General features: G+C 43.0%; 1 protein-coding gene across 10 annotated transcripts in view; it reads left to right on the forward strand.

The window, feature by feature from the left end:
* LOC309719228 (membrane-associated phosphatidylinositol transfer protein 2-like) overlaps nucleotides 1-13,992 on the forward strand; it is a 44,609-nt gene that overhangs the window by 23,112 nt on the left and 7,505 nt on the right. For 9 of the 10 annotated variants that reach the window (XM_082555194.1, XM_082555192.1, XM_082555199.1 and 6 more), the window contains exons 3-16: nucleotides 425-639; nucleotides 1,380-1,501; nucleotides 2,078-2,311; nucleotides 2,430-2,765; nucleotides 5,094-5,189; nucleotides 7,273-7,377; nucleotides 7,452-7,516; nucleotides 8,424-8,668; nucleotides 9,663-9,852; nucleotides 10,045-10,164; nucleotides 10,353-10,567; nucleotides 10,696-10,871; nucleotides 11,037-11,207; nucleotides 13,312-13,476. In XM_082555194.1, the coding sequence (XP_082411320.1) occupies nucleotides 425-639; nucleotides 1,380-1,501; nucleotides 2,078-2,311; nucleotides 2,430-2,765; nucleotides 5,094-5,189; nucleotides 7,273-7,377; nucleotides 7,452-7,516; nucleotides 8,424-8,668; nucleotides 9,663-9,852; nucleotides 10,045-10,164; nucleotides 10,353-10,567; nucleotides 10,696-10,871; nucleotides 11,037-11,207; nucleotides 13,312-13,476 (2,455 nt within the window). Of the gene's footprint in view, nucleotides 1-424; nucleotides 640-1,379; nucleotides 1,502-2,077; nucleotides 2,312-2,429; nucleotides 2,766-5,093; nucleotides 5,190-7,272; nucleotides 7,378-7,451; nucleotides 7,517-7,735; nucleotides 7,808-8,423; nucleotides 8,669-9,662; nucleotides 9,853-10,044; nucleotides 10,165-10,352; nucleotides 10,568-10,695; nucleotides 10,872-11,036; nucleotides 11,208-12,229; nucleotides 12,383-13,311; nucleotides 13,477-13,992 lie in introns of all 10 variants that reach the window. The other variant, XM_082555193.1, reaches the window with a different exon arrangement.

Raw genomic sequence — 13,992 nt, forward strand, 5'->3', positions numbered from 1 at the left:
TGTCCTCTAGCAATTCCCGACATTTGCGCCATTGACTTCACACAGCCGCAGCTGCAGGCTCCACCCGGCTTCTCCTCTTATGTGCATCTGCAATGTAAATACAGAAAAGGTGTGGCTCCACACGCTGATTCTTTTTTTCGGATCTTCCTGATATGCCGTTCAGAGCTGGAGGTGCTTCCAGGAAGCTATTAATTTTGTGTGTGTCGTTGCCATACCCAGACTGATGCCTCACTGTCTCTGCAAAAATCCCATTCATTTAGTTGTTTGTTCTCAAACATCAGTTCCAGATTTAGTGTGAAATTATTATTACTAAAAATTATTAGAATAAAAATGATCCTATGTTGTTTCATCTAACATCGCCACACTTTGTGCTTTTCTACTAATATGCAAATATGCATTTCTTCTTTCATTATTCCTCTTACAGAAGAAGAGCAGAGAAGAGAGCTGTGGTGAAGGCAGTGGGGTGGAGATCCTAGAAAACAAGCCGTATACAGATGGACCGGGCGGGATCGGCCAGTACACCCACAAGGTCTACCATATTGGCATGCACATTCCCAGCTGGTTCCGCTCTATCTTGCCCAAAGCGGCACTGAGGGTTGAAGAGGAGTCCTGGAACGCCTACCCTTACACCCGCACCAGGTGAGATTGGGTGATGTAAGGAGGCCACCTCGACACTTTTAATGCAGCATTGTGTCGAAACAGGAGGATTTTCTCCTTTTGGATACAATAAAGTAACATTAGCTTTAACCTTGACACCTCTTTAAAGCAGGGTAGTAGAAATACACAGACTGTTTTAATAGTATAAATGCTTTGTGCATGTGACATAGCTGCTGCCGGTAGATCTACATTCATTTACAGACAAAAATCTAGCCCAGGTTCTGCAGAGGATAATATTTTCTGCCATAATTGTATTCAGTGATTAATTTGATGATTCCAAGTCCATGAACAAGTTGTCAGAATATTACGAGGCAGCCCATCAGATCGGCGCATGGCCAGCAGTGCTCCCAGACAGCCAGACGTTGACAGCCCCTCACTTTCAGAGCGTCAGTCCATTTGTCTGTGTGAGGTCTGACAAACAAAGATGTGAAGGTGCTGAAAAGAGATGTGCCCTTGACTGCACACTCGGGATATTGATAGACTCCAAGTGCTGTTGACACATCTATTCAACTAGTGACAGTTTTGCTGCAGATGCAGCAGATGGGTATGGCTTAAGTGTCTTTTATAATCAAAAGTAAGATGGGGTTGTCACTCGTAGTAAAATAGTTCTGCTCTTGAGTTATTAATATAAAATGAGTCCAAATGAAGGGAGACACAAAACTCACTGGTGCTTTGTTGGGACAGTTGTTTCATTTCTTTTTTTTAAATTTCTTCTCCCTTAGATACACTTGTCCCTTTGTGGAGAAGTTCTCTATTGACATTGAGACATACTACAAGCCCGACACTGGCAACCAGGCAGATGTCTTCAACATGTCAGCAGCAGAGAAAAGACAGAGGACTATTGGTGAGACCATTTGACGTCTGCCCCGAACGTCTGTGTCAACATAAAACTCGGATAATAAAATAATGTGGCTAATTTCACTTTCAAATTGCACACATACAAAGCAAGCTCAGGCTGCGTGTTGGCATATGGCCGCATTAGAGAATCAATACAGCAAGTAATGATCTCCTCATTCAGAAGCTGAAGGCGTTTTGCTGTCTGTCCTCTTGCTACTAAGATATGCAGTGGATGAGGCCCACTTGTGGTAGCTTAATGGTACAGCATCTGTTATTTTTCTATGGTTATGAGTGTGCTTTCCCAGTGAAAACAACGCCCTGAAAGGAATGGCTCTTAGGGTACGCAGTGACTCAGTTCCACTATTGTAATTATTTAAATCACTTGTGTCTGTGTATCTTATAGTGTTAGCTGGAATTCCAGTTATAAAAAGAATTTGAAGCTGTTAAACACAAGCTCATACAAGTCGGAACTACTGCTCCACCCACTTGTGCACACACCGTAATGTAATAGTAAAGCCTCAACAACTTCCAAACACCTGAGTCCATAAAAGCTTACCCTCTGAAAACGAATCGCCTTTTGCAGACCCAATTGACATAGTGACAGATCCCATCCCCGCTCATGAGTACAAATCAGAGGAAGACCCGAGGCTTTACAAGTCAGCCAAGACCCAGAGGGGTCCTCTGTGGGACGACTGGATAGAAGAGTACAACAATAACCCAGGCAAGACCCCCATCATGTGTGCCTACAAGCTCTGTAAGGTGGAGTTCCGCTACTGGGGCATGCAGTCAAAGATTGAACGCTTTATTCATGATGTTGGTGAGTTGAAGGTCCCAGATGTTCCTGCATTTTTTTAAAAAAAAATGTCATTTTACTGATACCCTATTTAGTTACAGTGTTAGCGAGGGTTTATTGTTCTGCAACTGTTTTTCACTAGGTTTAAGAAAGGTGATGGTGCGTGCCCACCGGCAGGCCTGGTGCTGGCAGGATGAGTGGTATGGTCTGACCATAGAAGACATCAGGCAGCTGGAGCTGGAAACCCAGCTGGCCCTGGCCAGGAAAATGGCTCAGTTTAGCCAGGCGGAGGAGGCCACCGAGGCCAACGGAGGCACACCGTCTCCAGACAAAGACCAGGAGGTTAAAGAGGCAATCAGCTGTATCGAAGCTGAAGCAGTCGTTCCCAGCTCAGGAGGAGAAACTCTGCAGCCACGAGGTATACTTACCAAGCAGTGGTCCACCTCCTCCCGATCCTCCCGATCATCCAAGAGAGGAGGTGAGGAACATGCCATCTTCATGCATTTACCCTTATCACTGCTGTGTATGACTTTGTGAAGCTGGCACATTGATGTGATGTGTAAACGTCTTGATCCACCCCTCATTTCATTATTTTTGCTTCCAAAGAAGCAATTTTTTTTCCAGGCCTCCTGGAGAGGTTTTCTTTAGTCATTGGCTGCTCTTTCTCTCATTTTCAGTCCAGTTCTTATCTCAACTATTTTCAGAAGTATGTATTTTTGTTTGTTGAACCACTTAACACTGATTTATGAGCCATTCAAGGGTAAAGGCAAACAACTCAAGGGATGAACCAATGTTGTGTCTACAGATAAGAACGAGTTTTGGATTCTATTTTCAGGCACTTCGTTACTGGCAACCTGTCACAAAAGCAGTTTCTTCCTCTTCATTTAGTCGAAAAATTGCAAAGATAACACAGTTTGACAGGCATAAAATTTTACACCCACAAGGTGTTTCCTGAATAGCTATTAGCTGAAAACTTGACATATCTCAACATGGTAAGTAATGTCCTTAAACAATCTGCGAAAGCTGGACAAGTTGAGGAAAAAAGAAGTGACACTACACCGAAAAAATAAAACTATCTTCAGGAGTTGAACAATATCTGAAAGTCGTGTTTTTTTTTTTTTTTTTAAAAACATTGAAAAAAATCCAGCACAAACCAGTCACTATCAGTCCTTCCCAGAGCCCAGATTTCAACATTATTGAAGCAGTGTGGGATCATCTTGACAGAGAATGGAACAAAAATCAGCCAACATCCAAAGAAGAGCTTTGAATGTCCTGCAAGAATTCCTGAAGACTACTTATAGAAATGAAAAAGCTGCCTAAGAGAGTTCTTTCTTTCGAGCTCATTAGAATTGTAAAAACTCTGTTTTTGCCTTACATATGACATTTCCATGTGTGTTTGCACATGCATGGAAATCCTTGCATCCATTTTCCTAGCAAAATATAAAGAAACGAGGGTGCTCAAGGCTTTTGCACGGTACTGAACTCTTTCTTGTGACAACTGTATTTACATCTCATCGTGCGTTAAAGTCTTATTTGTTAAGTCTTGCATGTGACTCATTTCTGCCTTTTATATATTTATGCATGCTAACATCAAAGTCCAAATATCCTGTAAGTGAACACAGCAAACTGTGATACTGCAGACTCGTCCACACTAGAAAGCTAGTATGTGAAGAATTCAGTCAGTAAGGTCAAGCTTCAAGCTGGTGCAAAGCTAAAGTAGGATTGTGTGATTCTGTGAAGTCTCATTTTTCATTTTGCACACCTGCGGTTGAATGAATTTGGGTTACAGCTGCACAGGAAGTGCAGTAATAGCGCTTCTTTCTTTCTTTTTTTTTTTTTGGGGGGTTCAGCTCTGCACAAACATACACACTAAGAGTTAACCCAAAGGTGAAGTAACCAGACTCTATTGGAAAAACCGTGAGCTCAGACCTTTGAATTGGTGTTAATAAAGCAAACGCATCAGAACCAGCTTTTAAAGTGTGCAGACTCTATTTGTGCCTTTACTTTCCTATGAGGCACCTGAATTTCCTTTAACTGCTCCTCAACCATATTTACTCACACCCCTGTGTGAATCTCCTCTGGGTTATTTTTGTCAGCAACATTGATATCTGAATTCACCCATCTCAAGTGTCACCCCTTCTTCAAGGTGGCACTCACTTTAGCTGCCAGATGGACCCCGACTCTCATCGAGCCTCATTTCACCCCTGTAACTGCCCTCCCTCCCTCCATTATTCCCTCCAGGGCTATTTTTAGCAACAGTGCTGACATCACAGGACAGAGGAGGCTGATGCTCCTCAGAGTGACCCTCCCTTCCAGCGCTGCTGTGTCTCTCTGCACTGACAGCTACATCTGTGCCCCTCTCTTACTGCCTCTCACAGTGACCACCTAATGATATATAATCCATAGATTGAAGACAGGTGATAGACGAGGCCTGTTTTTCCTTAGCTGGAAAAGATTTTGGTGTGTTTGGAGCTCGTTCTTGTTGCACTGGGCCTCTGTTTTTAACACACCGCCGCTTTAACACACCACCAATCAGTCCATCTGTGATGAAGTAATGCACCACAGAGACTGATATATGTTTATGTAACACTGTGTGTGTGTGTGTGTGTGTGTGTGTGTGTGTGTGTGTCATTCATAGGGGTGGGGGGTGGGTTGTGCAATACATCTTTGTGGTTGAGTGTGTGTGTGTATGTGTGTGAAACACAGAGGCTAAAATGCACATCCCAAAATAATGGTGAATTTCTTGCTTGTGTGTTTCTTCCTTTTTCTTTTCTTTTTTTTTTTTTCTTGTTCACCCCCCACCCAGTGAGCCCGTCACGTCACAGCATCTCCGAGTGGAGGATGCAGAGCATTGCACGAGACTCGGACGACAGCTCGGACGAGGAGTTCTTCGATGCTCACGGTAACTTGCTGCTCTGATTTGTAAAGTAAATGTGGAATCTGGGTGAAATGTTTCTAACCTGTTTGGCTCCCCTTTCTTCATTTCCTTTGAATGCGTCTCTTTAATCGCAGATCAGTTCTTAAGCTTCCCAGATACCCAGCATGCTTTGGGGCTACAGTTGAACTAGGTGGGTGTGCTGCGGCACCCGTTCTTCCTGCTGGATAAGTTCGGCCGAGAAGACACGAGCGAGGTGTCTCATCCCAGTATCACGTTCAAAAATCACAATCGTCTCTGCCCAACTACATTCACACAGTTCACGGTGCATCAAAGAAATAAAAGAACCCCTTTGAATAATTTACGTGTGTGTGTGTGTGTGTGTGTGTGTGTGTGAGGTTGAAATTCACCGTTTAGTCAATATGATGAATGAGAATAAAATTCTGCACGATGCAGTCATTGATTACACTGATACTAATTTTGCTGCATTCATTAGTTTCCACCTACCCCGAGTTTAATAGGTTGCTCGTGACACTATGAGTCACTGGAAAACAATAACTAAAATGAATTGTGTTGACGTCTAATTATTTTTTTTCATATTAACATGTGTCACAGTATTCGTGTTTATATGGATTCATTGTGTGTGTGTGTGTGTGAGAGAGTGTGAGAGAGAGAAGCAAAAGCCAGATGGCCTGCTTAAAACGTCATGATTTATGAACACTTATTTAATTATGGGTAAATAAATGAGGGCATCAGAATGAGCTTATACATGTAAGTGTTTGTAAATCACATGATGCAAGTACACAAATTAAATCTGGAAAATGATTGAGTTGGCTCAGATTGCTTCCAATTTTAGGATTCTGTCTTTAAAGTTCTTGTGATCTTCTTGCAGTAACAATCACTCAAGGATTAGAAAAGCGTATGCAAGTTTATTTTTACACCATTTTTTTTTTAATGCAAATGAATAAAGGAAGAAAAAAAAAAGCTAAGGAGGTGAATTTGCCAATGATGGTACACGTGTAACCTGTCGTATTTAATTAACATGTTTTATTTAAATCATTGAAGGTTTATAAATAAAAAAAAATGTTGCAGTGGAATAAAGAAAATATGACATTTTTATCCAGTTTAACACTGGATGGTTGTTTATATTAATGAATAAATTAGAAGGATGTTGAAGCAACTGAGGAAACAAATGAAATAAAGGACTCTGTTGATTTCGAGTCAGAAAATTTTGTGTGTTAGGAACGATGCTACAAAAACTTGCCGCAAGCCCCTGTGAGTATTCCAGCCAAATCGTTATGAAATAAAGATTGTCATTTGATTTCCTGCGTTGATGCTGTTTATTTGTAGTGTAGCTGCTGTAGAAATAAATAGGACATGATTTGATTTTAGGTCAAATCTTGATTACCCAGCTAAAGTGAACGCTGTTGGCAAAAATCGCCCCGAGAGGAATTAAAAAGGATCTGTTTGAGGTCCTTTTATAATCACAGGTTAATGTCAGTAGATCAGTGAGACGATTCATCCATATGTGTGCATGAATTTAAGGCGCATAGTGAAATTTTTGTAGCAGGTAATCATGGAGGAAGTTAACTGTTTTTAGTTTATAGAAAATAAATTATAGTGATACAATAAATGCAAAACAACGTATACTCACTGTGTGTGGATGATCACACATGGAAACACCAAGCTTCATGTGCATTTGTGTAGGTTGTTAACTTGTAGGAAACCCTAAGGTTCCTTTTCCTTCATTCCCTTCTTTATTAGATCACTTTGACACTGACAGGGTTCATTTAGATTAATTTTTTTTTTTTATTGTTCATTTTTAGCGGTTTGTCTTTGTTATTCTATTTTATTTGTTTGCATATTTATTTTTATATCCCATTATTTGTTGACACGCAGCAGGGTTTGTGGTTCGTGTTTAAGGACGGCATTGTGTGAGTTTGATTGGGTGAATAGGTTGTCGGGGTAAGCTGCAAACAAATTGGCCTTTCTTGGGATTAATAAAGCAATCTGGCACTCTGAATCTGAACTCTTGGTGTAATAATCCATTCAAAACCCCTGAATAGTGAATACAGTTTTAACCAATCTGTTGATCCCCCCCCCCTCACAGAGGATCTCTCTGATGGAGAGGAGGTCTTCCCGAAAGAGATTGCCAAGTGGAACTCCAATGACCTCATGGACAAGATCGAAGCTGCAGAAACGGAGGAAACTCCTGGTATGATGAACACCTCTACATGGGCAGGCACAGCCCAATGACACTTGATGTTAAATGTGTGTTTGTGTTTCTAGGTGAGCTGTTCAAGGAAATGACTGTTGATTATGAAAGAGCAACCAGCGAGGAAAGATTAGATGAGGTATGTGTGTCACATATTGACTGCCAATGCAAATAACACACCTATAACTCGCACTCCTCTGATGCCCGTCCATGTCTGGAATAAATATCCCTTACAAGCCATCTGCTGAAAGTTTCCTTCAGGACATGATTTAATTTGAGTTTAGCTGCTAAAAAACAAAAAAACATATCAGGCTTTAAACTTTGGAGGATAAGAGCCTCTCTGTCCTCTTGTGTTCAGATGCGTGGCTGTCTTAGCGGCCAAGCCGATAGCTCTCCCATTCCCACCATCACGGTAACAAGGCACCAGTCAGTAAGTAAACATTTTGGCCCCAGTGCAATGTGGGGTACAACAGTTCTTCAGACACCTCCAGTCTATTAAATGCCCCTGCCCTTATCCTTGCCGTAGCCCGAACCCAAATCCATGTGTACTCCTCAACCTCACCACCTTCTGTTCGACCCCCTCCCCCCTCCTCTGTACTTAATGGAAATGTGAAGTTTTGGATTGGAAGTAAAAGACAAAACTACACATTGTGCTGTGCTAATTAGTGTGAACTTGTCATCAGGAAGCATGGTTGTTGTTTGCTGTTAGTTGAACGGTTGTCCAGGTGAAGGTTGGCTCTGTTATGTGTCTTCATGGTTCCTCACCCCTCAATGGCTATAAAAAGCAGTTTGCCATGTAATTCATGTTCAAAACGATGGACGCAAAACGTTGCAAGTCGTACCTTTTGAATCGGTTAAAAAGTGATTTGATGCCCATTTTCAAGGCCTCGTTTATCTGTTTTTGTTTGCTTGTTTTATCACTCACAGTAAGTACGTATTCTTTGGTCATGCTGATGAAGTGAATAAACATTTTATTGGATATTTTCCCGATAGCGTGCCTTAACATTCCCGTCCATAACGCCGCTTATTAAATTTGCTGTTCTCAGGAGAGCTCTTCCCAGCAGTGTCTGCAGCCCTCCAAGATCCATGTGCTCATCTTGGTCTTGCACGGAGGGAACATCCTGGACACCGGAGGAGGCGACCAGAACAGCAAGCAGGCCGACGTCAACACAATCAGTACGGCTTTCGACACAGTCATGCGTGTTCACTATCCTGCGGCGCTGGGACGCATCGCCATCCGCTTGGTGCCCTGCCCTGCCATCTGTGCTGAGGCCTTCTCCCTAGTGTCCAAGTAAGAGCACGCGCATGCACACATTTCTCTGCAGGCTCAAAACCTCATGGATAATCATTGAAGGTTTGTGTGCAGTTAGGTTCATAATTTATTGGATGAAGACAGAATTCTTGTGGTTTTACACAACCACAGTGGAGTTTAAATCAGATAATCAATCAAGATGTGATTGAAGTGTAGACTTTCAGCTTTTATTTAAGAGGTTTGATGAAGAATTTCATTAACTGTTTAGGAATTACAGACATTTTTTACAGTCTCTAATTTTAGCTCTAAAGTAATTGGGCAAATTTACATCATTTTAAATGTAAGGATCCTAAGGCTCAGTGACTGCCTAAAATCTAGAGCCCATATACATTTTCTGTTGAAGTGCTCTGGTGAACCTTTACTACAAACACTTGAGTTGCTGCTTGTTTAATAACTGAAAAGCTGTGCCTTTGAGCTGAGAACAGGTGACTGACTCCGCTATTGAAAAATATCATATTTCTGTACCCTGAGAAACTCTTGGGTTGCTCTTACAGTTTGCTTTGTGTCATTGTCCATTTGCACTGTGAAGAACTGTCCGATCAGTTTTGCAGCATTTGTCTGAATCTGATCAGAGAGTGTAGCTCCATACACTTCACAGTTAATCCTGCAGCTTCTGTCAGCGGTCGCATCACCAATAAACACAAGTCCTCCAATTATACTGGCAGCCATACGTACCCATACCTACCTAAAAAAAAATGCATCTGACTTTGTTAAACCCCTCCAATTAAACTCAAAGTCTGCCTTTCAGCCACATCCTGATTTGTAATTTAAAAATAACAACAAAAATTGTGTTTGTGAAACAAATTGTGGTTCTAACCGTATTTTAGCTCGATAGCTGTTTACTTATGATGGAAGAGGTCCAGGTGCAGCTCGTGACTCTTGTCCTCTCTTCCTGCGTTTATTTATTCTCCCGTGTGCATGCCTTGGGTTTTAAATTTCATAATTTGATTTTTATCCACTAATGTTCTCACAGCTTGAGCCCTTACAGCTACGATGAAGGTTGTCTGTCCAGCAGCCAGGACCACATCCCGCTGGCAGCCCTGCCTCTCCTCGCCACCTCTTCTCCACAGTACCAGGATGCTGTGGCCACCGTCATCTTCCGAGCCAACCAGGTGTATGCGGACTTCATAAAATCTCTGGACGGGGCTTCTTTCTCCGGCCAGGTCAGATACCGATGGGGTTTGTTGTTCTTGTATGCTGTTTAATAAAGAATTGGAGTCATTAGAGTTGAACCAGCTGTACTTTTTGGAGCCACATTATCCTTACATCCAGCGTGTAACTGCGGAAGTCTTTTCAGGTGATCCTGAACCCCACGCATATATGTAATAAATATTTTTCATCCTTTAACTCTCCAGGTTTGCCTCATTGGGGACTGTGTGGGAGGAATCTTGGGCTTTGATGCTCTGTGCAGCAGCAATCAAACAGTAAATGAGAGCCAGAACAGCAGTCGCAGGGGCAGTGTCATTAGCGTACAGGTAAGCGAGACATCCTCCAGCATTAATGAATGCACGGCGACAGTCTCGGCTCATCCTAAACAGTGCCTGGAACACTCCTGTGTGCACCTTTAACCTGTTTTGTTCTTCTTAATTGGCTCATTTGTTGATATTTTTTTCTTAAGGTGCTGGAAGTTTTAATGACACATTTTCACAAATTTCCCCTGCAGGACCAGGATCTTCTCTCTCCTGGCATCATTGTCAACAGCGGACACGGATCAGCGTCTCCAACCTTGGAGGGCAGCCGCCACCTCAGTCGCAGCAACATCGATATCCCACGTACCAGCGCAGGCGACGACACCAAGAGACAGCTGCCTCGGAAGAGAAGTGACTCTTCCACCTATGAGCTGGACACCATAAAGCAGCACCAGGCTTTCCTGTCCAGGTGTGTCGTCCGTGGGAGGACAAACTCTTTATGTGGAATGAACTTCTTTTGTCCTTTTGTCATGCACTGTCAGAATATGTTTTATTTTTAGTTCCAGGCACGGAAGTGACTTTGTGTTGTCCTCCCAGCTTACATTCCAGTGTCCTGCGGAACGACACAACCTCCCGAAGGTCGAGCAGTAGCACAATGCTGGATGGAGGCTCCCTGGGGAAATTTGACTTCGAAGTGTCCGACTTTTTCCTCTTTGGCTCTCCACTTGGCTTGGTACTTGCCCTGAGAAAGACTGTGATCCCTATGTTAGATGGTGAGCTTCAATTACCAGGCTTTGTACTATCTGTAAAGTGAAAGGTTTGCCCCAGATGGAAATCTGCTTATTACTATAGACACCTATAGACCAGGCTGTCATCAAAATATGCTTGAATTCTTCCCTTCCTCTTTCTTATGTCTCTGGTTTCATTTCTCCCCCTAGTGGCCCAGCTACGACCTGCCTGTCAGCAGGTTTATAATCTGTTCCACCCCGCTGATCCTTCAGCCTCCCGCCTCGAACCTCTGCTGGAGCGGAAATTTCACCTCCTCCCTCCGTTCAGCGTGCCCCGTTACCAACGCTTTCCCCTGGGAGATGGAAACTCCGCCCTGCTGGGTGAGCTCTTTTTACAGATGATAGATGAAAGGCCACGTTAATGTGAAGCTTTCAGTCTTTGTACGTCTGTCTTGGATGCACACACACGAATGCAAAATACCCTTTAAAAAAAAACCCCCAGCAACAACCACTTAAGATCACATCACCTGATGCTTCAGATGCTGATTTTAACCCACTGTCCTTTTTCCCATGGATGCACACCATAGATGGCTTAAAGATGCCTTAGTAGCATGCGTTGAGTTCATTTACAAAGTAGACACTGCCTGAAAGAAAAATACACGCTTTTCTACTGTTTGTGCTTCGGCATGTTTTGTGAAGCAGTTTATTAATCTCGGTGTTGTCACAGTCCCACTGGTGGTTTCTGTTTGGACTGATCTTTATAGCGGAGGATGCCTACCCTGTTTATACAATTACATGTCTGATGTTCTCGAAGAAAACGCACACAGAATTTAATAAGATCTTTAATGAGGAGAAATTTCTTTTTTTTAAAAAAGATATCTAACATTATTGAATCAGGAACTGAGGCTTAGTAAGGATGGAAACCGGGGTTAATAAAGATGTTTAATATGGTTAAGATGTTTCTTAATTACTTCAGACCAGAGTTTTTGTGTTCCCTGGTGGTCATGGCCTCCATCAGATCAGCTACCAATGACCATCTTCAGGCCTTCCAACATTTTTTTTATAGCGATGAAGTTTCAAAGACAATTTCAAGATCACTGTTAAGGCAAGAGAGTTCAAATGATTTCATAAATAGCATATTGCAGGCTTTTTCTAATCTTAGAACAGGGTCATATGTCAGCTTATTGTGTCTCTGAGGAGCAGCTGTGGTCCAGGAAAAAGTGAGCTCCACTAAGGGCTTGACTCTTGTTCCTTGTTCAGTTCTTGCTTCATATGTTTTTGTCTTCCTTGTCTTCTTTCCTTCCTCCTCTCTTGGCCTCCTGTCTCCATATCCGTGTACCTTGCTCTCTACCTCTAAAACCTCCTCCCCCGACTTCTGCCCCTCCACCCACCCCCCTCTGTAGTGGAGACAGTCCAGAGCAACGCTCAGCTGCTGCTTGACAGCGGGCCTCTCCTGTCCCTTCGCTGTCAGGAGACCATCAGTGAGACCTGCATCCCTGTACCTGTGCTAAACTGGCAGGAGGGCTCCCTCAAAGCCACACCCGCCACTATGGAGTGTGTGTAGCCTCTCCCATTCACCTCTATCTGTTCCCAACCCTCATTCGCCGTATCTCTGTCGTCCCTGTGTTCGTCCCTCTCGCCATTACGTCGAGATGCTCAGATTCCAGGCCACCTCTTACACTCTTTGAGTATGTCCATGCTGTCATTTCAGTGTCTCCAAATACTGATAAATACATATATATTTGACCTTTTGGCATCGTGTCTTCTGGTTTACAATTTAAAAAGAAATGTAGCCAATTGGAACATCAAGTCATGGAAATACTCGAGACAAATCTGCTAAGCATCTCTTGTGGTGCTGTGTTTTGCTTTGTGCCAAGACATTTTCATGACAGAGTTTGGAAGATGCAAGCGTCTGTGTTTGTGTGCTGCGGTTTTAAGGCCGGTTTCAGTGTATTTGCATCATCTCTGTAATATTAGCTGATTTGTGGTGACATAGGGTTTTTTGTTTCCTTTTTTTTTTTTTTTTTTTTTTTAAATACTGTTTTTTTGAATTTCCAAAAAAAGGTTTTGATGTGCTGCTTGTGACGTGTTTGTGCAGTGGACTTGGAGCTCTGTGTGTACATGCTAAACAGACTGAAGCCTGTGCTGCTTCTTGTGATACTAGTCAGAGGTCTTGTGATTTTACTAAATCTCTGACGTTATTTTATTTTCAAGACATTAGAATAGGCTCTGAATTTAAAAATCACCTCCATAACACACACTAATATTACTGTAGAAGACGTGGATATTTGTGATTTTACATTCACTGTGTGTTTAATGTCTTCATTTACCAGTCACGTGTTGATCGGTGAAGAAATGTGACCGGGGCCTCGCCGCCTGCTGTCACATTTCTCACCTGCATTCCCCCTCCTCCCCCAACCGTCACCGTGAGTTCCCCCTTACCTGTGTCTCTGTCTAATGGGATCTCCTTGTTTGGGCTCAATAGCGGATGTTGTTCAGTCTCATGGTGGTGTCTTCATGGACAGTTCGTACCCCTCATCCCCCGTAACGGGCCCCCTCTCCCGGGGCCAGCGGAGGGCCAGTGAGGTCAGCATTGCCAGCCAGGTCTCAGGAATGGCAGACAGTTACACTGCCACCAACATAGCCAACAGTAAGTGCTCTCAATACCAAACAGTCTCTCTTTCTCTCTTCCTTCCACTCACACAAACACTCTTCTAGTAATTCTCCCGCTTTCTCTCACATTCAGCCCAACTTTTATCTGCTTTTATCTGTCCTAGTTTCTCTTTCCAACACCCCGACATCATTTACTCTCACTCTGACTCTACACACACCCTGCTGTCCTGCAGAAACAGTCTAGTCAGCCACGTTGAGTGTCCCGCTCCTTTTTGCTCTTTTCTGCTTTGCCAGATTTGGGATTGAAGTGAGACTCATGTAAGGTGATTTATCCATCTCCTGTTAAAACTAAGACAAGATCAGAGTCCCGGAGAAGAAACCAGCTTAGAGCCACTTTCCACTGTCTGTCTTTCTCTTACTCACTGTCTAAATGTAAATGCAATGAACGAGTGCTGCATTTAATTAATGTGGCGATGCATGTAGACACCTGTTTCCCTCAGCCATTCCTGCATTGTCGACTCCCTATTGCAGTGTTTGCTGAGATAACCGGTAC

This window comes from Aulonocara stuartgranti (genome assembly GCF_965226115.1).
Source record: "Aulonocara stuartgranti genome assembly, chromosome: 12".
Lineage (NCBI taxonomy): Eukaryota > Metazoa > Chordata > Actinopteri > Cichliformes > Cichlidae > Aulonocara > Aulonocara stuartgranti.